Source organism: Mustela erminea, chromosome 11, assembly GCF_009829155.1.
Source record: "Mustela erminea isolate mMusErm1 chromosome 11, mMusErm1.Pri, whole genome shotgun sequence".
NCBI classification, from domain to species: Eukaryota; Metazoa; Chordata; class Mammalia; order Carnivora; family Mustelidae; genus Mustela; species Mustela erminea.
Window position 1 is genome coordinate 23717024 of NC_045624.1, and position 25852 is coordinate 23742875.

Here is a 25852-nt window from a genome sequence, read left to right on the forward strand (position 1 = left end):
AGCTGTGTGGCATCTTTTCTCTGAAGAAATACACAATATGCTACTGCTTTGAGCCACATTTACCTAACCTACTTCTAATCTTGATCTTCCTAAATTAACCAAATGGAGAGAAATCACCTCCGATTCTTTATAGACAGGAGTAAAGAGGTCTGGTAACTTAAAAAGGGCAATGGGCAAGAGTAAGTAAACTCCAGAGATACTCAAGAAAGCCAGCACACGTGTGGATGTCCTTAGAGGGACACACTAATGTAATCACCAGTACTATCTCTCTTTCAATGGAATTCCCGCCTGACTGCTGATCTGGGTGCAAGCTAATTTCCCCCACGGTGAATACTGCTGTTGAGATGCAGAACTTTCCACCATCTGTTACGCAGAATTAGCATAATGACAGATTATCTAATCCCTTACACTTAATTGATACAAATGGCACTCTTACAACACCAGTTCAGTCGTATCCTCATTCATGTGGTCTTATCCCCACCCTATAAAAACTGGTCCTCCCACCCTGCTGGTGATGGATCTGGTCTGGAGTTTACCCCCAATCTTGCTAAAAGTCCAGGTGCTTTACCATGAGACACTTTCCTAAAATATTTTATTCAGGAGGGGGAATACAGCTGTTACACCAGATGCATCTGAAAAGGGGCATACTGAACAAAAAGAAAATCTGTCTCCAGGAGACTGGCAAAACCACTGTGTGAGGCAGTGCCTCCTTGAATTAGATTGGGTTGAAAATTTCGAAAGGGACGGAAGTTTAGGTCAGAACTGATCTGGGGATAGTGACAAAGGGAGAAAAGCAAAAAGAAAGAAATCGGAAAATTAAATGAGTAGCAATATGATACTAACAAAAAAGACTCTGCTGTTTTACAGATTCAGGTGTTCTAGACAGACCCAGGGTAGCATTTAACAAAAAATGGGAATCAGACACCTAGAAAATCAAGGACATGTTCATAGGACCAAATAACTAGAAGAGCACCATCACTAACAAGTAGCAGGGACAGCTGCCTGTGGCACCAAACAGAGGAAGTGAACTGTCCTATCACCAGTGACCGGTAGAGACGGTTCAATTAGAAGGAAGTGAAAAGCCATCAGAAAGTACTGCAAATAATTTCCAAAACCAGCATTTCCTCAGAAAGTGAGCTTCCAGGGTCAAGAGAAAATACTACAAGAAATGGACCTGCACCTAAAGGAAAACCAGGTTTCCGGCGGGGGTTGGGGGTGGGGATGTGGGAAGATGTTCTTGTTCATTTTGAATATATAACTCTTTGGATATAAGTGAAATCATCAAGTATTTATTTAAAACATGTATTAACCTAGAGGTATTGTTTAAAACACCACATTTCAGGATCAGCTGTTCTCAAGCTACACTCTCTACAAGTGTATGCAACACACAATGTACACCACCATCACAGCCACTTTTCTTTTCTGTTAAAGATTTTATTTATTTATTTTGATAGAGAGAGCGAGAGAACACAAGCAGGCAGAGCGACAGGCAGAGGGAGAAGCAGACTCCCCCCACAAAGTGGGGAGCCCAATGGAGGGCTTGATCCCAGGACCCTAGGACCATGACCTGAGCCGAAGGCAGATGCCCAACTGACTGAGCCACCTAGGCACCCCATCACAGCCATTTTCTAAGATTGTTTTCTTTCAACTTCTTCCAAAATTTTTACACATTAACTGTTTTGAAATCTACATATAATGTTGCTATCAGAAATAGTTTCCTTACGTCACAAGTATCCATTTTCCTAACATTTGGATGGCTGGTTTTATCACTTGTTCTGTAAGTATCTATTCATTCCTCCATAGTTTGAGTCCTGAGAACTGGGGTTGCAGACTCATAGTTTGTTTTTCATTGAAGTTTTATTGGAACATAGCTATGTCCATTTGTTTGCATATTGTCTATGCCTGTTAAAGGCAGAGCCAAACAGTTGTAATAAGACCATATGGCTTTCAAAGCCAAAATATTTACTATCTGGTCCTTTACCGAAAAGGTTTGTCCACTCCTGCCTCTGAGTATTGCTTTTTAAGGAGAACTTTAATAGGTCACTTCCTAGAGCACTTGGCTGGCTTGGTCATAAAGCATGCAACTCTTCTTACCTCAGAGTTGTGAGTTCAAGCCCCACACAGAGACTGCTTAAAACAAATATATAAATAAATAGTCACTTCCTATGACTCCCAGCACTTGCAGTCAAGCAGACATACTCACCAGAATAAGTGTTACATTGTGCAAAAAAAAAATCTGGCTCATTTTTAATGATTCTACAATGTGATCTTCATGTAGCACTGACAGATTCTAGAAAGCTCACTGATGTGTTCAAAATAAACTAACTGGGGTGCCTGGGTGGCATAGTCGGTTGAGCAGATGACTCTTGGTTTCGGCTTAGGTTGTGATCTCAGTGTTGTGAGATCAAGTCCTGTGTCAGACTCCACACTCAGCCCAAAGTCTGTTATGTCTCTGTCTCCCTCTGCCCATCACCACCCACCCAGTCACTAGGCACATGTTCATTCACACACTCTAATAAAATCAGTCTTAAAAATAAATTGAAAAAATTGGGGCACCTGGGCAGCTAAGTGGGTTAAAGCCTCTGTCTTTGGCTCAGGTCATGATCCCTGGGTCCTGGGATGGAGCCCTGCGTCCGTCTCTCTGCTCTGCAGGGAGCCTGCTTCCCCCCCCCCCCGCCCTCGGCTGGATCTCTGCCTACTTGTGATCTCTGTCTGTCAAAGAAATAAATAAAATCTTTAAAAAACTAATAATAACAAATTAAAGAAATTAACTGAGGAAGCACTCAGTAATATGAGAGCATCTGTGAAAACTCAAGGTAGGAAGACTTCCTCTCTTCTGAGCACCGGTGGGCAGGGGGGCCTGCACCTGGTATTTATGTAGGGTTATTACCTCTAGCCACAAGACTCCAGAGTACATAAATGAGCCCCTCTCTTCCGAGAACACGCACAATGCTACTATTAAGAGTAAGGAAAGCCACCAACACTGTCATTTCTGCGATGGCAGCAGGCAGGCAGTACAGAGAAAAGTCACATGGAAAACGGGACTTGCTGTAGATGAATGTTACCTCATGAAGTTGTTGTAAGGAACAAAAGACTTTACTTAGGTTCTGCCTGGCAAATAGTAAGCGCTGTGTGTTTCTGATCACTCTTCTTGGTTTTCACTATACTGACACTGGCTTAGTTGCATCACTCCTCCTGGACTCAGCCCCTTGTTCGTAACATGAGGGAGGTGGACTAGACAGTCTTAAACATGTTTTCCTACTATAAAATCTATTTTACTAGAAGGAAAAAAAAAATGTTCTATGTGCAGCCATGAAGATACACGTTCTCAATGCAAGCATTTTTCAGGAACTAGCTGAAAAGGTGAGCCTGACTTCACAAGACCTGTCCAGGAGATGAAGCTATCAGAGCAGACTCCTTCTTAAAATCCAGCGAGCCTGGGAAGAGGTCACCCTGAGCTGATAAAGACATCGAGCTCACCCCTTCGGCAGCAGCGTATGGCCTGGGAGAGCAGCCATCCATCCGCAGCGCTCTCAATCACACATGCCACTGCGGAGGCGAGATTCACGGCTCCAGCGGCAACAGGCCAGTGTTATCCAATATGCATGAAATCAAAGTTTTCATCATTTCCAGTGGTCAAAGGCCAGTGAGTGATAAATCCCAGAATACAAGGATTAATGAAGGAGTCATTAAAACCCGGCATTAAATCACTCCTGTAGCCAATGCTGAGAGTGATGTCTGTAATACATTACAAGGCTGATTAGAAAGAAACAAGTTCCAATTTAGAAATGAATTACCTGATTTCTTAAAAAATTGACTGGATGGCTATCACAGCAATTTTGTTATTACAAGAGAAAGAGAGAGTGGGTAACATACAAGTTATGTCATGGGTAGGAAATGATCATCTCAAAATCGCAGGGAACAGAATCTGGGAATAAATAACTTCCTAAAGACAGTAAGATGGAAAAGGGAGTCCTGACACCGGCCAGACTTTTACTTCTTTTTAAATTCTGAGTGTGTGTGTGTGTGTGTGTGTGCGCGCGCGCCAGCACCTATGTGTATTGAAGGGAAGGCACTGTTAACACTTTATGCCCAGGAAACAAATTTAATCTAGAAAGAATAACCACATTCTGATTACAGTCTGAGAGAGGACATGAGCTGATACCAATGAACTATCTTCTCATACACAATGAGCACTGTCTTATTGTTGAACATAATCTGTCAATGTGAAAAAAGCCCTCAACATATACTCTAAAGATAAAATAGGGTGAAAAACAGGGGACTGGCTCAGGTGGGCGAGGCTCTGACCTACTTTAGTTTCCACAAGTTTCTGACTAGGAGAAACAGAGCCTCCAGAGGCTTCTGCTTTCTTGTTAAGGGTTCTGTCCTAGGGCAGCACACTAGTTAGAAAAACAAATGCCACCAAGTAGATGCTCGAGTGGAGAGAATCCTTTATAGGCAAAAACTTTCAACTGCACCCTCTCAATACGCAAAGCTCATCAGTATAGGCAAGGTCATACTTCCAATTCAAACAATCCAAACCAAAACAGGAATACTTCTTGTTCTCCACTCTCCCCCTCTCTGCTAAGCTACTGTGAGAAAAGACTGATACCCCTCCCTGAAAACAAGTCTTGAAGGATTCTCTGAGACCAGGTAACATAATGCAAATTCTTATGTGTTATAATTGGATAATATTCAAAATACTTAACATATGGCACTGGCTAGAGTTTGTCATACCTGTATATATCAGCTGAACATAAGCCTTATTTGTAAAAATAGAAAGGTATGCTAGAAAAAAGCCAGGATCATAAATGTGGCTGTATCTAGAAGGGTATCAGGATAATATAGCAAATCATTTGAGGGTAGTAGTATAGATTAAAGGCTGCCAAATAATTATGCCTCAATCATCAAAACATGCATCATTAATTTCAGATGCATCAATCTATACCCCAAAAAAGAAAACAATGAACTCTAGGGCTTCTTCAATATTTAACTATTGACTTGAATCTTTAATAAACCCCATAAATGGCAATTATTGAGTCTAACAAATAGATTATACTTGAATTTGTTTGATCCCCCACAAGTATTTAAAAGATACAGTTTGGGTTAGTTAGCAACACTGCCACCAAAAGCAAAGATACTAACAATACCTTCCACTGCCAAAGACTTCTTCTTAAGGAGAAAAATAAGAACAACAACAAAACAAACAGTTGTCAACTAGATGAAATCTATGAATTAGATAATTATAGAGAGAGGTAAAAGAATATTAGAGGTCTAAATTCGAAGCTCTTGGGGCACCTGGGTGGCTCAGTGGGTTAAGCACCTGTCTTTGGTTCAGGTTATGATCCCAGGGTCTGGGATCCCTAGGATCCCTGCTCAGCAGGGAGTCTGCTTCTCCCTCTTCTGCTCCCCATGCTTGTGCCTGTGTGCTCTGTCAAATAAATAAATAAAATAATAAAATAATAAAAAAAAATTTGAAGCTCTTTCCAATGTTGCGCCTTGTTATCTTAGGTAAACAATTTAACTTGAAGTCATGTCAGTGGTGAATGGCAGTGAGGCCACTAAGTCAACTGGCAGTGATAACTAAGAGTTAACTACTTGGAATAAAGTCTGATTCTGCAAATCCACAGACTTCCAACTAAATCTAGTGTTTATGATCAAAGTCCTGGGGAGGAAGGTCTACATAAAAGAAAAGATCCCTGGCTAGCTCTTTCACAGTCAACACGGAGAGCCCTAGGCATTTCTCAGGGCAATTGGCCTAAGTGCCACAAGACCAGGGGCAAAAGAAAGCCCTGCCATGAGAACAGAAAGTGGGAGCTGGGACACCCCGCTGCCATACTAAGGCTGGCCCCCACCACGCACACACAGCCGGCGTTAGGGGGAGGCAATAAGAAGCGCCGTGCCTTGAGGCTGGACGTGGGCAACTTCTCCTGGGGCTCTGAGTGTTGAGCCGGCAAAACAAGGAGTACTGGGACGCCTGGGTGGCTCAGTTGGTTGGACGACTGCCTTCGGCTCAGGTCATGATCCCAGAGTCTCGGGATCGAGTCCCGCATCGGGCTCCCAGCTCCATGGGGAATCTACGTCTCCCTCTGACCTTCTCCTCGCTCATGCTCTCTCTCTCTCTCTCACTGTCTCTCTCTCAGATGAATAAATAAAATCTTTAAAAAAAAAAAAAAACAAAAAACAAAAAAAACAAGGAGTACTGATGCTGTTGACAATGCATCTGCCAACGACCTGGTCAGCACCAAGCCCCTGGTGAAGAATGGCATCATGCTCACAGATGGCATACCTCCCCACACCTTGCAGATAGTGGCAGGAGTCCCACCATGCACTGCCCCTGGGCCGCAAGAAGGAGGCCTAGCCGACTCTGGAGAAGGAAGAGATTTTAAACAAAAAACAATCAAGGAAAAATAAGAAATATGATGAAAGGAAGAAGAATGCTAAAATTAGCAGTCTTCTGGAGGGACAGTTCCAGCAACTAGAACATCGCTTCAAGACCAGGCCAGTGTGGCTAACTAAGCAGGTGCTACCAGCTGGAAGGCAAGGAGCTAGAGTTCTATCTGAGGACAATCAAAGCCGGGAAAGGCAAATGAATCTTCTTCCCTTCTATCTTCTTCTATCTTCAGTCACTAATAAAGGTGTTTTTTGTTCTGGGGAGGAAACAAAATCCCAAAATCTGTAGCTGGTCTTTCTGGAAAGCCAACAGAAAAACGACCGGCTTCATTCACTGCTATGACTTCTCTAACCCCACAACACACCCCTAGCTGAAGTTCTCTTTCTTAAGCATCTGAGAATAGGTTTAAAGAAACTTTAGATTACTAAAAAGAGATACTAAAAGATTAAAGAATATTAGCAACGCTGTTTGTTTCTTTCTCCTTGAAAAAAGGCCAGATAGGGGCCTTAGGAAAAGAGGGTGGGTGAATGACTTACCAAGGTCACGCTACATGCTGGAGGCAGAGCTAGAAATAACCATTACCCTCTTAGCCCCTTCACTGCTCTACCACTCTGTCCTTATTCTAAATAAGCTGATATGACAGAAGTTAGTGGAGGTAAAAGGCTGTGTTCTGGGATCAAAACTGATCTGAGAAAAAATACATTTATAAAGTTTGTTTTATTCTTCCTATTACCTGTATCTATACTTATCCGAGAACAGAGAAGAATGTTGGTTTTGGAACTCCTGTTTTCTCTAGACTTCTTTTCAGAGTGCCTATTAATATTGGCGGCACATTAGAATCACCATTCAAAATATCAATGCCAGGCCCTATGCCAAACCAGTAAATCCAGAATCTCTAGGGGTAAAGAACAGTATTTTGAAAAGAACAAATGGGGGTTGGGGGGGTGAGCAGAGCCTGGGTGGCTCAGTCTGCCTTCAGGGCAGTCCAGATCCTGGGATGGAACCCTCAGGCTCCTTGGCTCAGCAGGAGTCTACTTCTACCCTACCCATGCTTGCCCTCCTCCCCTGCTTGTTCTCTCAAATAAATAAAATCTAATTAAAAAAAGAGAAGGAACAAATAATGGGTACCTAGATTTTCAATATGGGGTACCACTGGTTTTTTAAAACTGCCCCAGGTGATTCTGTCATATAATTTTGAAGAAAAGTACCCAGACAGAAAGGTTCAACTAATGAATTCTCTTTTTCCGAATTTCAAGAGCCCAAGAGTAACCTAACATAACTTAAGGCCCCCAGAATTATAAATTTATTAAAGAACCTGGCACTCCCCAAAGAACAAGAACCTAAGAATTGTGGGTAAGCAAAGACCAACTTCTGGAAGTGGTTCAGGAACAGCAAATTTGTTTCTATTGGTTCAATTTAGGCCACAGTGAGACAAGTGAGAGGTTGCGAGAGCAATCAGAGAGAAGATTCTTCAGAGTCATCATCTTTGTCTCTTCAGAATGGAACTGCCAGTTGCCATGAGGCATTTTCTAGGCAGCTGTGATCAGCTCCCTCCAACATTAGGCATCACTTGGGGAGGGGGAGCTCTCCGCCTCTCAGGGGAATAAGGGACAAATAAGCAAACTCGTGGACATTATGACAAAACCAGGCCTACGTACCCAGTTTATTATTAGCCTGACATTAAACACCACTTAAAAACAAAACAAAACCACCCGCCCACACAAACACACACCCCACGACAGAAAATTACATAATGGCATCTGGAATGATCTGCTCTGACAGTGAAAGTAGAGCCAGCCAAATCACAGAGGTCTAGTAAAGACCAAAATGGGCATGAGGTAGCCCTGGAAAGTCATTTTCAAGTCCTCTATAGTTTAGGCAGATGTTGAGACACATAAACAATGCTTTGTTAGGGGAAGAAGTCCAAAGTAATACTCTAGGTTCTAGAAGGTTGTCACACAGCTCTGAGAAATACCAAGTCATTATTAAGCAGAAGAGTAACTCTATGTTCGTTTAGCAAACCCAATCATTCTAGAGAAGTTAGAAGAAAATTATCTTGGCACAGGTTGCTTCTTAGGGTGGAAGCTCAAGAGAAGTTTTGTCATATGGGTCAGAAAGAAAAAAAGCGCCCAGTAAAGAATTCTACTACCTGTCCTGTTACAGTTTACAGTCCACAACCCAGTCGGCGGGCACCACAGGAACAGGAGAGCGAGGTTCTTATTCCCCAGAAGCCATTGGCAACTGGACCAAGCTCAACGTCAGTGTGGCTATGGTTCAGAATGTGTAACTGCTTTAGACTTAACTGCTTTCAGAACCTCTGTAAGTGAAAGCTCGAGAATTGAGTCTCCACTTACAGAACTAAGTCAAAACCAAACTGTCTTCTGGTGGTCAACATTTTTCTCTAAGAATTAGAAGACGAAGTACTTTTTCATGAACTGATTTGTAGCTCTAATATAATCAACAAATGAGCCCCACAAAAAGGCTAAGGATTTTGAAATTCCTTCTTCTCTCCTACTCTTTGGGGAGGGCAGGGTTATTCTGGTTCCTGGCTTTGAAACACAGTAAACCACTACAGGACCTTTGTGGTCAACCCTCACTCAATGGTCTGATCTCTCCATAGACACAGGCTGTGCTAAGTGGTAAGTGAAGGAACAGTTTCAGAGGGAGTTTTCTAAGAAAGTGGTGACAAGAATAAATGCTCTGTATAACTGCTTCTTAAAGAAAAAAAGTGATTTTGCAATCAATGCCAACATGATTGGGGTCAGGGGCTGGCAAAGAAGAGATGGTCTAACAATGATCTAACAAGTACAACAGAATTCCCCTTGCTGTTGACCTAATATGTGATGGTTTATACATCACAATTTTAACCTAATAGAAACTTACATTAAAGCAAAAGTCTGCTGAGTCACAGTTGATATGTTAAGCAGACATATCAGAAATCTAAAAGGCTCCACGTAAAACCCACACTGGGAACTTGACAGAAGACAGTCCCAAGGGACTCCTGGGTGGCTCAGTGGGTTAAAGCCTCTGCCTTTGGCTCAGGTCATGATCCCAGGGCCCTGGGATCAAGCCCCACATAGGGCTCTCTTCGAAGCAGGGAGCCTGCTTGCCTTCCTCTCTCTGCCTACTTGTGTCTCTGTCAAATAAATAAATAAAATCTTAAAAAAAAAAAAAAAAAAAAAAAAGAAGACAGTCCCAAGTTTCCTTTACCTGTTAGGAAGTGCATGCTGTTATTAAACATCTCCAAATTCTATCACACACATTGACTTCAAAGGTCCAACTATTTCCTCTCTCCAAGTTCTACCTGTTGTAAACACGTTTTTACTGTTGGCACAAAAATTCACACCACAACAGAGGGCATCACAACAGAGAGGGTGATTCAGTAAGTTCCACAAAATACAACTTCCAGTACAGCTCTTCACGTGCGCGGGCACAGAATAGCACTTTCTAAAACACTAAACGTTAGGAGCCCTCTGCCTTTTCAACCACTTCAGATATGGAGATAGGCAGGTCACTAGCCACAGCACTGGATCCAGACAGGGTGCTTCCGAGCACACCTCTCGCTTTGAAACATTCTTTTTTTTTTTTTAAAGTAGGTTCCATGCTTACTGTGAAGCCCACTGTGGAGCTTGAACACAGGATCCTGAGATCAAGATGTGAGCAGAGATCAAGAGTCGGACGCTTAACCGAGTGAGCCATCCAAATGCCCCAAGATGTTTTCAATAATTACTTTTAGTAAGGGATAAATTGTATGTGCATTAAACTTCTTGAAACATGAATACCACTTGTACCAGTATGCAAGTACTTATCAATCATTACTGTATTAACATAGTGCACTTTTAAGATTTAGAGGAGGGATGCCTGGATGGCTCAGTTGGTTCGGTGTCTGCCTTCGGCTCAGGTCATGATCCTGGGGTCCTGGGATGAAGCCCTGCATGGGGTTCTCTGCTCAATGGGGAGCCTGCTTCTCCCTCTCCCTTTGCCTGCCACTCTGCCTACCTGTGCTCTCTCTGTTAGATAAATAAATAAAATCTATAAAAAAAAAAAACAGATTTAGAGGAAAAACAGATATAAGTTAGCCATCAAGGTAATTTTTTTTTTAAAAGTTGGGTATTCATCCTTTCTTTCTTTCTTTCTTTCTTTTTTTTTAAGATTTTATTTATTTATTTGACAGAGAGAGATCACAAGTAGGCACAGAGGCAGGCAGAGAGAGAGAGAGGAGGAAGCGGGCTCTCTGCGAGCCCGATGGGGGACTTGACCCCAGGACCCTGAGATCATGACCTGAGCTGAAGGCAGAGGCTTAACCCACTGACCCACCCAGGCACCCTTCATCATGGCAATTTTTAAGAAGGTGAGAGAAGAGATAAATCCAACTGAAGGGCCTGGCATGGAACAATAAAGATGGACTACTAAAGGGGTGCATGGCGGCTGAGTTGGGTGAGTGTCTGACTCTGAATTTCAGATCAGGTCATGATCTTGGGGTCCTGGGGTTGGCCCCACATCAAGCTCCATGCTCTATGGGGAGTCTGCTTGTCTCCCTTTCCCTCTGCCCCTCCGCTACCTCTCTTTCTATTATAAATAAATAAATCTTTTTAAAAAATGGACTACTACAAAATCTAAGCCATAATCCAATGAGGAATTTTATTTTGTTTTTTAATTAACCTATGGGCAACTACTATGTACCAGGCATTTCTTGTATTTTATTTAAGCTAATACTTAGAACATTCTGTGAGGCAGCAGTTTACCAATGGATTAGCTTAGCCAGGAAAAGTGTGAAGCCAGGAAGAGTGTGAAGACTAAGAAGAGGATGAAATGTAAAAACATTCAATAAAAAGTCCTTAAAATTAAAAAAAAAAAGAAGAAGAAGAAGTTTGAGTGGGGGAAAAAAAAAAAGCCAGAAGTGTGTGAAAGAGGATAAAGAAAAGAAAGAACAAGGGAAGGCTGACTGACTTAGTCAGTGAAGCATGCGATTCTTGATCTAGGGGTCATGAGTTCAAGCCCCATGCTGGGTACAGAGATTATTCAAATTAATAATAAATGAACTTTAAAAAGAGAGAGAAAGGACAGAAGTCACTAAATATGACATTACATCAATGGTGACCAGTCAAGTTCAGAGGCTTGGAGCTGATGTGAGAACTTGACTGTTAGGTCTTAGTAAATATGCTGAACATTTAAATGCCTTAGTACATTTAATTCTTACAACCACTCAATGATGTAATTTATATCTAAATTACATACGAAAAAACTAAGGCTCAAGATTGCACAGCTGTTTGGGAGCAGGGCTGCAGTTTTACTTCACATCTGTTCATCTGTTCATCTCTAAGCCAACAACAACTTGCCTTAGACTTCATGTCAACACTAGGCCAAGAAGTCAATTTTCCTGTTCCCAGATTCAAATCTCAAGAAATAACTAGCACTCAAAAGGAATACCCCCCACATAAAAGCTATTACACTAGCATGATTAAACAATGGATAATTTCCCTTTATTTCCTAAATTTTTGAAAACATTACAGTTTTTTGTGGTTTTATTTATTTTATTTATATATTTTTATGATGTTCAGTTAGCCAACATATAGCAAATCATTAGTTTTTGATGTAGTGTTCAATGAGTGCATATATAATTTTTTATTACTTAGGGAAAAAAAAATCAACAATTCACTCAGTATGAACTGGAGCAAATCCCCTATATAAGGCAGCATCACGACTGGGAGATAGCAGAATCTACAAAAACTCCATTCCTATTTACCTTATCACTTTGTACTATGCTGGCCATGAGAACTGTAAAGAGAAAGGTGCAGAGACATGGCATATAAAAGACACAGAATTTTTGCTTATTGGTAACCATGTCAAATGTGCCATCTCCTTATCACACCAATTGCATTATCCAAAAGAATAAAGAAAGAATGCTTGAGGGAGGTCAGAATGGCAGACTGAGAACTTATGTCCACATGACATCCTTTATAAGGTCCCACTGAAATGACAGAAAAGACAGATATGGACAAGAATAGAGCCCTAATGGTGCTACAAAACAAGAAAGTATGTTACCAGCATATCAGAAAGTTTGCACAAATTCTGAAAGACAGAAAGCAGATGGGATCTGATTGGTGGAGTATTGGCAGTGCCTCAAGGGCCTTTATTGACAAAATACAAAGCACCACAGCGAGGAGGCTTTGGGAACAACATTTAAGCAATTAATCAGAACCTACATTCAAAACAGCTAGATGAGCCAGCCTCTTTCCTGCCCCTATGATTCCCCACAAAGTTATTAAGAGCAGAGTGTTCTGACCCTTGGCAAATACCCAAGAAATAATCTCCCAGCAAGCATAGGCATTTCTTCTATCACATACCATTTGTGTTCCTGAACAGTTCACATTCTATAAAACCACCCGAAACCCCCAAAACAAACAGGGCTTGAGAAGAATAACTGAATTATGTGTAGACTACTTAAACTCTATGGAACTTTCTAGCCCAAACTTTTCTAGCAAAAACAACCTCAATAAAAACAGGGGTACAGTTAAACTTCTACTGGCAGAGAAGCCGTAAATCATAGGGCTCCCATGCTTTCTCTTCCTTCTAGGGGGGCTTAGTTTCTACTAGAGACAATTTTAATCAAAATATAAAATCCAACTCCGGCTGTAGTCTTCTTCATTAATCCACTGTTTAAATACTGGAGAAAGTGTCTTCACAGCTTTTCAACTACCCTAGCAGGGTGCTACTGAGGTTAACCAAGCAGAAAGCAGAAGGACACTTAGGTAGTCATAACTTACACTAAAGGAAATTGCTGTGGTAGATTTCTCAACTTCACATTCTGAGATTTTTCTAAGTCTCTCTATTGCGAAAGTTCTCCCTTTAATTGGGAGAAGGCTTACTTAAGGATTCAATATTTTAAAGTATCTGGGAATATCGTTTCTAAACCAACATGACTTCAACATTATGTCAGTGAGATTCTCCAGATTACCAAGGTCATGTATAGGACATTTCATGATTTTAGAACAGAGGGTAGGTGATTTAACCAGGGAAGGACCTTAGAGGGAGGCGCTGTAAGAAACACAGAGGCACAGCATTTTAGACCGAGTCACATAATCACATCACATCCCCTTCTCACTCCACCCCAATGACAGTGACAGTTTTAGTGGGGTCTGAAATTTGCCTTCTTCCTCCGTGTTTCAGGCACCCCACAAAGAAGGCTTCCCTGATACTCTCTGCTTCTCTATGCCCTGTCATGGCAGAGACATCTTGGGGAGGCAGGCATACACAACCGCATAGGAATGGAACACCATCCACCCGCAACCTGGTCCTTCTTTCATGTATATAAATCAAGGTTCCCCAAATATCTGAGGATTTATGAAAGAAAAGAAACAAAATAAACAGAACATGGGGGATAATTGAGTGGAAGAGGGTTTTTAAATTTTAAATACTATTTCTCAGACAGAGGAAGTATTATATTTGTGGAGTAGGAACAGGATGCTATTAAAACACTTGAACAAAAAATTTATGTATGAGTGCTGAAATAAAAAGCAATTAAAATGGGCTAGATTGGGAGAATCACCTCTGTGAATTTCACAGCAGAAGAAATCATTTCATTTCAGAACTACCAATACACTCCTAAAGCTTAACACAGAGCTTAGTACACACCAGGCATTTTATGACTACTTGATAAATGAACTAATGAGTAAGTGAATGAATGAGATGAGTGAATAAGAGAGTGAGAATGAATGAAAATGACTCAATAAGCATGGCTGGCCGGTGAAGCAAGCTGAAAAATAAAGTTGAAGACAGCTCCTTTATGTGGAACAAAAATGCAAAGGCAGTCTTTTAAAAAAAAAAAAAAAAAAAGGAAGAAAATTTAGAGATTCAAAGCATAAGGTACAATACCAACAGAATTTCTAGAGTCAGAGGCAAAAGTGAAAGACAGTAATTCAAGAACTAATAGAAAAAAAAAATTACAAGATGAGTGTACAGCCCATTGAGTACGCAGCAAAAAAGGACACACCTAGAAATATTTTAATAAATTTTCAGAAAACCAAAGATAAACATAAAATTGTAAAATCTTCCAGAGTCAGAAAAAATAAAAATTGTTAAAAAATAGAAATGTAAGGGAATGGAGATCGAATTCTCATAAACACTAGTGAAGCAATATAACAACAGGCCTTCACTGTTCTTGGGAAAATAATTTTGAATCTAGAATTTCATAGAGAAACTAACAATCAAGATTACAGGCAAAATGAAGACATTTTCAGACATGCAGAAATTCAGAAGCTTTACAACCCACACATGTAAAATCCAGGTTCTTCACCAAATCTAAAGGAAATACCACAAAAAGACTGAACTGAGATATAAGTGGCAGGTGCAAATGAAGAAGTACAAAATGGGGGCACCCGGGTGGTTTAGTTGGTTAAGCATCTGACTGAGTTCAAGCCCCAAGTTGAGCTCCACACTCAGCGTGGAGCCTACTTAAAAAACAACGAAAAAAGAAGTACAAAATGGAGGAAGAGACAGACATACACACATAGAGAAAACCACACAAAGGGAATTAATTTAACATTTCTCTGGGGATAAAACAACATAGAATTTCTGTTTCTGTAAGGTCTTCTTACTCCACCATACTAGGTCCAACAGTAACTTAGAATTGCTATGGTATGGGGGTGGAGGGTAAAATTTTGGGTTAAACTTACAAGCAAAGCTTAGAAGACAATTACACTGACAGAGGAGTAATGTAATAAATCTTGAAACAGAAGAAAAACTTTTTATTACTTTGAGAGCAAAAGAGAGTTTGTGCAGGGGTAGGGGGTACAGAGGGAGGGAGAGAATCTCAAGCTGACTCCCAGCTGAGTGTGGAACCAGATGGCTGGGTGGGCTCAATCTCATGACCCTGAGATCATGACCTGGGCTGAAATCGAAAGTTGGACACTTAACCAACTGAGCCACCCAGGTGCTCTGGAAGAAAAACTTTAAAAAGGAAGAAGTGTGAAAAAGGGAGCATTCTAACTTTCTAATCTTTCAGAGAGGGAAATACTCGATAAAGTTATTCAGAAACAATAAACTGAACTTTGTAAAGTTCACTAATGGTAAAACTTAATATAACAAAATTGGGGGTTAAAGGAAGGAATACTGAAAACATTCAAAAATATTCATCTTTCGGGGCACCTGGGTGGCTCAGTGGGTTAAAGCCTCTGCCTTCAGCTCAGGTCATGATCCCAGGGTCCTAGGATCGAGCCCCGCATCGGGCTCTCTGCTCAGCAGGGAGCCTTCTCCCACCCCCCATCTCTACCTGCCTCTGCCTACTTGTGATCTCTCTCTCTCTCTGTCAAATAAATAAATAAAATCTTAAAAAATATATATATATTCATCTTTCATATAAGGAAGCTAAAAGAAATAAATCATAGTTAAACATTTTTAATTAGTAAAATTAATTTATAAAGCTGTAAGGATAACTGTCCAAAAATTAAAAAGCAGACACGGCTGAGAAGTGAGCATCTATGTTTCCATGGGAGCATCTGCGGGAGGCAATGGTCCAGTCAGTGACATAAATAATGTCTCCGTACTTCCTCAGATGCTAAAAGAGCATCTTCAGGATGCTGTAGGCAGCTCTAAGTAGGAACACTAGGTCCAGAAAATTGGGTTTCAAGAGGCCACTTTCTTCCTATGTTTAGCTTGGAAGTGAGATACTAGTATGTTTTAAAATTTAAAAACTTGAGAGACAGGAGGTTTGGCCTGATTGTGAAAGCCTTAAAGCTACAGAAAAACACTCAAGCCAGAAAAACTAAAGATTGTAGGGCACTTATTCCTACTGTGGCAGAGAAAAATCAAATGAGGATTCAAAAAGGATTATTCTAGAAGAAGGACTAGACCTGACTTCAAGCTTCAGTCACTTTTAGAAGACTTTAGGAAAGAAGTATTCCTGTAAACTGGAACTAAAGAAAAAGAAAAAAGAAGCAGAAGTCTCATTCCTTGCAAGTGTGATTGTCTGGTTTACATAAATATAATACAAGACAAGCTCTATCTATGAAGAATCCAAAGAGACACAAAGTTTAAAAGGATGGCTTTGAGGCTACTGGATGATTGTCATTAGAACAAAGAGGTAATGAAGATGTCCCAAGTCCAAAAGATCTTTGACAATACCTCTGGGAACAAGGCCCCATACTAGTGTGGGCATCAAGGCAGCAGACAGCAAAAGGGCAAGGCAGAAAAGCAGTAGAGGGAAACACGGTTTTAAAAAGAATGTTAAGGGGGAAAAAAATCCACCCCCCAAAACAGGACATTGTACAAAAACAGGCATTTTCTAATTGTTCCTGTCCTACAGTTTCATCTCTATGCCATTTCTTCCCCAGAACAGGTCATGTCAATGGTCTCCTACCATTGTGAAATACTTCACATGAGAAACACTGGGAAAATATCTTAAGTGATACTGTATCTGCTGGATCTGTTAGAATTTTCCAGGGCTGGAATGGCGCTAAGTGTGAATGTGAGTATGTGAGGTTTAACCCTCAAGTTGTATTTTTTAGGTGCCTCCTTATAAATGTGAGCAAATTTTCACACCTTTCTTTAAAAAGGTGACATGCAGAAAGAGTGAGCAACCAGTTAATACATTATAATATGGGTTTGCCAAATTGGAGCTCCAAGTAATTGGGAAGTCCAGCACAAGAAAAGGTCACCCCAGAAAAATCTCACTCTTCAAGAAGGCTCTGACAATAAAGAAAGAACGAGATTTTAATCACTGAAGCTAATTACATAGAAGACTAAATCACAAGAAGAGTTATTTAAGTGTCTTAAATACAATAAAAAGTAATTAACAGAAAGCGCCATCTTGACAGCTTCATGTCACAAACCAAGCCTAAAAGGCTCAGCTAATTCCCAGCCCGGGAGCCAGAGAATGAGAAACAACTCTAAGTTTGATCTTTTTATTTTTTTATTTAAACTGTTTTGATTAACAGATAACAACTCTTGCCAACTCTACAGTGAAGTTAATCAAGAAAAAAATTTTAATCTATTAGAAGGATGATGAATCTCGTTTTCATTGATTCTCTAGAGGGCAAGAGATAGGAACAGAAGACTGTCACACAAGAGGTGCCTCACAGAGATCCTGTGACTCAACTCCCTCCCCTACACACCAAAAAGAAAAACAGAGGGACTAGACTGAACCCTAAACGAGGGCAGAGCGAATTCACACACTTTGACATGTGAAATACACCAAAAAATCTGCTCTGAAATAACTGCAAGAGACTCCACCTCATCCGCCTCCCCTACCTGGTTAGCCTGTGATCAGCAGCTCCAGAGAAGCTTTCGTGCAGCCAGAGGAGCCTAGCTTATCTCAACAACAGGAAAGCCTCTAGATGCTGTAACAGCCTGTATTTTGGTATACAAGCCTACAGAGGATGATAGGCATAATTTGTATCAGATGACTTCTTAATTCTACATTTAACATCCTGTCCTTGGCAAGGATGTCCCAATAACCAAGCAAAAAGGGAAAACTATCTAATACAATTTCTCCAGTACTGATTACATAATAATAAAATCAGGGATCAATAGAAACAACTGTCCCAGTATTCCCTGTTATGCTTCACAAAAGGATGCAATATAATAAACAAATAATTCAAAAACCTACTGAAACTCCAACCATATGTTGAATACTGAGACTACAACAGGGAATATAAGTGACAAAAATCCCTATCTTTAGGGAGCTTATGGTCCAGTGAGAGTTTGTCTCAAAAGTACATAAATCTCAGTTATTTCTCCTGAAGGCAGCCTAGCAGTTGCTTCACACAGTTTAGTAAAAACAACTCTGTGAAGAAACTCATCATGCTTCCCAGGCACCTTGCTAGGCTGGTCTAATCAAGGGGACAATTTAGGTATCTGGAATAATCGATATCCTGGTAAATACTTTGGTAAATCATACCAAAATAATATTCCTTATAATCCAGTTATAACAACTGAGAGGTAGAAAGAGGTCAAGGTTACCACCTCTGACATAAACCTGAAGTACAGATAGTCTATGCTGTCAGTTAAGACCCATCAACTTGTGTTAACCAACCAAACTGAAAAAATGATTGATACCTTCTTATGAAGGCTTGAGAACCTGACCAAAACCTTGGCTGCACAGAGAGCCACCTAACCTCTGCAGAAAGGATTGCTAGTCTGAAGAAGTAATCTCCATTAAAGCCAAGATCAACACAGTAGAAAACTCAAGGTTTCATGGCATGGAGCATGCCCACAACACTCTACTATGGAATTCTTAAATGAACTGTTTCAAACTGTCCTATAAAAAGAAAAATCTCTGTAACACACTCAGATTATGCAAATTTTAAATAGTGTGCATTTACTTTAAGAGTAGACCTCAGTGGTAACTAAATGAAATAACCTACTCTAGTGGATTGTCAAACATAGGTGGAAACATCTTGCAAAAATAAAGATGTGGATTTTTAGGGTCCTGACACTTGTTTTTTACTAGTGAATTAGATAGCAGGAGCAGTCATTTACTGACAGGACTCCTTGTTTGAGATAGTTAAAATTTTAATATATAGGAACACTAACTTCCCAGCTCTCCATGATAGAGTAGCATGCATCTAGCTCCTGAGAAGTACTGCAAAATAATCATTCGTGCAATTTACACAGACAGAAAAATGACCAAAATATGTCCTAATCCCTCCCTTGTCAAAAATATTAACTGATTTGTCAAGATTCTGCTTCTAATAAAGCGTGTCACTTGTGATGGTGTTAAGGTAGTGACAACAAAAGCCTGTATTGAGTTCCTCTGCACAAAGTCTGACTGTTGTGTGAACAGTAAGGTTTATATAAATACAGGAGTGCTAACAGTGACCAAAAATAGTTATTGCCGAAGTGTGACAGTGCGAATGAACAGGAAAGGTTCTTCTTTGGTACGAGAGCTTCTGGAAGGTAAATTAGCTGCTAGAGCCTCTCTTTCCTTTCAGAGGCACACAGCAGCTTAAAGGGGTTTCTCGTAATGCGCTCCATTGTACTTTCAGTAAGACAATCCCTGTTTTGATGGGAAACCTATTCTTTTCTTCCCCTCCACTATGCCCCCTTAAAAGAGAAGAAAAATACCAGTTTGGTAACAAATAGCATTTAAGATTGTTAACTAGAAATGGAAACAATGATCATGCTGGTATATTTTACACAGAGTAAGAACTGCTACTGGGGACTGACTGACTGTTTTAATATTCATTGTGGTAGCATGGCCCAGCGGGCTGCAGGCTTCCTCCTTCCCCTGTCAGATACCTCCCTTGAAAGACTGTTCATCAACCAAGTTCCCAAGGGACTCTGGAATAGAACAGGATATAGCTAGTATAAAAGAGAAAGGCCCCATCATCTATTGACAACATACATCCATACAAAGAAAATGTCCAACGAACCCTTCTCCCCCTGCCCCCCCTTTTTTTCGTATGTGTGTGTCTGTCTGTCCATAATTCAACTTCCTAAATTAACGTGCAGATAATTCTTCTACCTAATGTTGGATGGTACCTAGGGCCTGACAATAAATGGCATTATTAATAGTAATAATGCATGCTACGTAGTGCCAAGCACACAGAGCCCAATAAATCTTAAACAATAATGAAAGAATATGATTAGCTAATGAATGATTATAAAATGCTTTGCAAATATAAAGTGCTACACAGACATAATAATTAAGAGGCACTGTGTTAGGAGCAACAGAAAGCAAATCAGGGAGAAAGAAAGGAGAGACGTGACTGAGGACAACTTGCAGCTCTGGCTGAGTCCCTACTGGCCAGAACACTCACATTCCTCCAATGGTGACAGTGGCACATGTCCGCTCTGAAAAGGCAGGCACCGTCTCCGTGGCTGGGCTGGCCGGTCTAATGTAGTCCACAGTCACATTGACCTGCAAATAAAGAATCACGGGAGTTAAGGTTGAGATTTTGCAACACAGCTCACTAGCAGCTATATGTGCCTGCCCAGTTGTGAAAGATCACCTCACCCATTTGGATTTTCTGCGCCAAACATTTTAAAAAACAAAAGCCGAAAGACAGCTGAACCCAGGACTGGGAAAAAATATCTGCAAATGTCTTATCTGACAGAGGACTGTTCACCAAAATATGCAAAGAAATCTTAAAATTCAACAGTAAGAAAATGAACAACTGATTTAAAAATGGGCTGAAGACCTGGACATCTCACCAAAGAAGGCCTTCAGAGGGTGATGATGTTCTCCATCGTGTAGCACTGGTGAAAGAGAAATTACAAAACTACGGCGCTACAACTATGCTGGGGTGGTCCACGTCTAAACGTGGACAACAAACGCTGGCGTGGGTGTGCGGCAGCAAGGACTCTCATTCATTGTTAGTGTGAATGCAGAACAGTGCAGCTACTTTCAAAGCCAGTTTCGTGGTTTCTTATAAAACTGAACATATTTTACCATACACGCCTCGGTATTTATCCAAATGAGCAAAACTTATGTCTATACAAAAACCTGGATAAGCATGTTTACAGCATCTTTACTCAAAACTGCTGAAATCTGGAAGCAACTAAGTTGTCCTTCAGCAGAGGAACATACAAACACACTGTGGTACATCCAGACAACGGAGTATTATTCAGCACCAGAAAGAAATGAGGGGGCACCTGGGTGGCTCAGTCGCTAGACGTCTGCCATCGCCTCAGGTCATGATCCCAGGGTTCAGGGATAGAGCCCTGCATCAGGCTCCCTGCTCAGTGGGAAGTCTGCTTCTCCCTCTCCCACTCCCCCTGCTTGTGTTCCCTGTCTCGCTGTCGTATAAATAAATAAACTCTTTTAAAAATTTTTTTAAAAAAAGAAGAAATGAGCTCTCATGCCATAAAAAGACTTAGAGGAACCTTAAACGCCTATTGCTAAGAGAAAGAAGCCAACCTGAAAAAAAGGGACATATTGTATGGTTCCAATTATGTGACATTCTGGAAGAGGCAAAATTATAAAGAATGAGAACAGCAGTTGCTGGGGGTCAGGGGAAAGAGAGATGGATGAACAGGAAAAGCACAGGGGATTTTTAGGGCAGTGAAACTATTCTGTTATTAGACAATAATGATGGACACATGCCATTACACATTTCTCAAAACTCAGAGAACACAGAACACTGAGAGTGAACCCATTTAACTATGGACTTTAAGTGGTGATCTATCAACGTAGGTTCATCAATTATAACAAATGTACCATCCTGGTAGGGGCTGGTGACAGTGGGGGAGGCTGTGCTTGTGAGGAATGAGGGCATAAATGCGAACTCTCCACTTTCTGTTCGATTTTGCTATGAACCTAAAACTGCTCTAAAAATTTAAAAGACTGATACCAAAAGAGAAAGACAAATGGCCGGACATTTAAGGTCCCACGGATATTACACTTGACAGAAAAGAGGTTGGCAATATTCCTGTAGGACTCCTAGATAACATTATGTAGAGCAGTTCTTTAACCTTTTCAGACTCCTTTGAAGATCTGTTTTTTAAAAATATGAAATGCCTCTACAGGAAAACTGCATGTTATTTCAGTCTACCGTAACTTTTCCAGAACCAAGTTAAGAAACATTAAGGAAAACAAACAAGATGACAGTCACAAGGATGCTCGGGACTGGTATCACTGTACATAAATAAAATGACACAGCTAACCACATCCAGTGCCAGTATAGTTGAAGGTAGGAAGTTTGGAGAAAAGTAACGACTGAATGGGCCAGAAAAACTTTAAATTTCAAATGAAGAAAGGATAGGTGTACAAATAGGTTAGGAAGCTAGGAACCTAAAATGAGAAAGCTGTCGAATCCTAATATACAATATAAGGAGATGGGCATACCGAACAATGAGCTTTCTTTATGAAAACATTTAAGAAGGAACAAGTATGTAGTATCCATTAATAAACATGCAGTGTCTGTTTCACAGAATTAAGGTATGTGGCTCGTTTTGGCCATGGCCAAGGCTTACATATCTGCATGGAAGAAAATACACTAGATCAAGCATCCTGAAGCCATCCTCATAGTCAAAGTCTAGAACCTCATTTTCTAAACATGTCTTTAGTTCCCACTGATCAGCTTAAAGACAGCATATTGAAAAGACATCAAGTTCAGCCACAGTGCTGGTGAGCACGATTAAAATCCTTTCAAACTGTTCCTCAAAAACTCATTTTAAAAATGAATACAAAAATTTTGAAAAGGACAGCTGCCTCAAATTTTGGACTGTCAGATCACTCATTTGAACACTCCATCTAATCACGATTTAAAAGCAACAGGGAGCCCTATCACAGAGAAAGCCAGTTAAGGACTGAAGGTAAGGTAAATTATGAGAAGTACTGACAGAATACAAGACAGACAAGAAGAAAATATACAGAAGACCCTTAAAGTCAAATATATTCACTGAAATTGTTGCTAGGTCTCATCGACTTGTCTAAAGCTAAGGAGATGGGTACCTTTGAGGGATATGATCAGACTAGGAGAAGGGATGAAATTTAACAACTAGGCCCTCCTTCAGTAAGGTTTTAATAGTTTCCCTGTATGCAGGGAAACAGTTTAATAGTTTATTAGTTTAATAGTTCCCCTGTATGCAGCCAGAGTTAATACAGGCCAAAGACAGAGCAAGGAAATAGAGGGGCTACAAACAGAAGTACAGCTGACTCAAATTCCTAGGAGAGGAAAAGCTTGTCCCCAAGTTACCTGCAGTGACACATCCTGGAACTCTACACCCTGGCAAGGCCCTACAACTAACTTATAGAAGCAAGAAGAGAGACAGGAGAGCACATGGAAATCTGTTTAACTCATGGCAAAATCACACAGGAAACTAGCAGTGTACAGGAGCTAAACCTCAAGGGTGCCCACACCATGGAATGTAAAGGAATTTAGGGTTAAGTTTAAAAAGGGCATAGCCACAGAATATGGTGGACTGGGGGCATTTGGTGTGAAGCCAAAAATTATATGGAACTGAGGAAAGAGGTCCACATATCTGTGCTCTCACCTGATCCAGCTCAAACCCACAGTTCTACTCCAATGGAAACATTCTTCCTTGCTTAAAAATAAACTATGAATCTCAAGGTTACCTTGCACCTGCTAATACCAAGCCTCTACCTCAGCAGACAGGAGAGTAGGATAGTAGCTCTTCAGTGCAAATACACTGCACAGAGTAACATTAGCTCTTACACAGACAGCATTAGTTCATCCAGAAGACCAAGTGAGTAATGGTGGCGATGATGATGGTAGTGGTGGTGGGAGGGTAATGGTAATTAACAAAAATGAATACATGACCATCCTCCAGTTCAGAAGGCGAAGACACCCTATTCCAAAACTGATTTTCAGGAAAATAAGTGGGAAGACCAAACAAACAAAACTTCAATTTTCACTAACCTAAAGAATCAGTTACATTCATCTCCCAGTTAATTTCTTCCATTATCTAGGAAAATAACTGAAAGTAAGAGATTAAAAAAGAGCTCTCTGGGGAGGGAACATTATTAAAGTAAATTTCAAATACAAATGAGGCCCTGAGAACAGCTCACAGCCAAGACACACACCTGCAAGCAGCCACGACAAACCAAGAATTAAAGTCACTGTATAATTAGCATTTATGTCCCTCTCCTGTGGATTCTGAGATCTGTTTCTCTACCTTGCAGCCATCTCTAGATACTCATCACTGACTTGTCAATCACTTAAAAAAGAGCCACAATTTAAACAGTTTCAATTAAAACTGTAAATCTTAGCAAGGTCTTTGAATAATTGATAACTAGTTTTGTGCTTATGGGTTACCTACATACAGAATGGCAGGAATTAAAAAGTAGCAGTTGATGCAGATAGGTTCCTCGCTTATCATGGAAATGTTTAGTACACAAGTATTTTACATGTATATAACACAAAGACAGGGCCTGATCTCTGATCTCTCTTTACAGCAATGACCCCAAGGAGCCCTGGACTCTTGCTTGGTTCCACTTGTCATTCTCTCACAGAAGAGTCACATCCCATCTTTGGGTCTCACTTTTTCACCTGGAAAATTTAGAGCACTAGACTAGAATTTTACAGTATCACTTAGCTCTCGAATTCCAAGACAGCCAGATATGGCGTATTATATGGCATTTTCTTAAGCCTCTGTAATTCCTACCTTACATTTACAATATACTGGAACACACAGATTGTAAATTCCAGGAAAAGGCAGGTCATGCCTTTTACTAACACTGTCGTCACAGGGCCTGTACAGGAGTAGCAGGGTATACTGTAAATACCTGTTGCATGTAACCAGGAGCCCTTTCAGACATAAAATCCTAAAAGACACCTTTGAAATGAGAAGGATCAATTTTGAGAACTACTTTGTCAAGCTGTTGACCTTTCCACTGTTCTATATGACAAAAATGTATTTATTTAAAAGAGAGGGGAGAGTAGTATTTTGAAATCATGATAAAATTTTAATCACAGCCATTCCTGTAATAGGTTGAACAAGCAAAATACATGTAATTTCCTATATTATTTGTTTCTCAAACACATTTTTCAGAGAAAAAAAAAAGGGTAGAGGGCAATGTAATTTGATCTATCCTTGGTCCACTAGATTGTAGAGTATTCCTTTCAAGGACCTTGCAGAGAAATGAAGATGAAAACGTAAGACCAAATTTCTATCAAATCTCTTATAAAGCATGGAAGCAATTTAGTTCAACAGAATAGCTTTAGGCCACACCTAAAGAACTGTGAGCATCTATGGATGGATATTCTTCATCCAACTGATCTCTCAAAAAGCAAAACTACCAAAGAACTTCATAGACTTTATGGTAGTGATGATAATGAAATGACAAAATGACAAAATCTGAACTGTGTATAAAGGACAAGGAAGGGAGGAAAAAACAACTGCATATCCACAATATTTCCAGGTCACAGCCTGAGTTTAGTATTAATATAACTAGGGCTGTTATGAAAGGCTATTTTGCATAAGCATCATATAATCCCACCCACTATTCCACATGGCCAATCATAAATTCACTAGGAGCTGTAATAAATACCCTGCCTCTGGAAATCAGCTTTTAAATGATCCATCACTCTCATGACAGAATTTCCAGGTAGTTATGAAAAGCTTCTGTGTACCCCAGAAAAGACAACATCGCCGTCTGGGCAAGTCCAGCTAATGCACCCAGAAGACAAAAGTAAGTAGAACAAACTATTTTACACAGCTTAAATAAGAGCATGGACTCAAGCCCACCAGGCTGCAAGGTTTAGTTCCCAGCAATTCTACGTAAGAGCTGTGTGAGCTTTGATAAGTTACCTAACTCCTCTGTGCTTCAGTTTAACATGGACAACTCTGCTCATCTCACAGTTGTAGGAAGAAATGCATTAATACACACAAGGCATTTAGAACAGAGCCAGACTCAGAGTAAGCTCTATGTGTCAATTATATTTAGATAAACATGCACTGATTTTCTTAGAGAGCCGGGCACAAAGTTAGTACTAAATAAGTGTATGTGAGATAAATAAGTACACGAATACATACATATATGCAAAAATAAGATGC

General features: G+C 40.4%; 1 protein-coding gene and 1 pseudogene across 2 annotated transcripts in view; one reads left to right on the top strand and one right to left on the bottom strand.

Annotated features, from left to right (window-relative positions):
• The window catches only part of SND1 (staphylococcal nuclease and tudor domain containing 1), a 411286-nt gene that overhangs the window by 206212 nt on the left and 179222 nt on the right, over positions 1-25852 (bottom strand). For both annotated transcript variants that reach the window (XM_032304558.1, XM_032304557.1), the window contains exon 12: positions 20152-20252. In XM_032304558.1, the coding sequence (XP_032160449.1) occupies positions 20152-20252 (101 nt within the window). The remainder of the gene's footprint in view (positions 1-20151; positions 20253-25852) is intronic.
• LOC116569491 lies at positions 5534-6593 on the top strand (annotated as a pseudogene).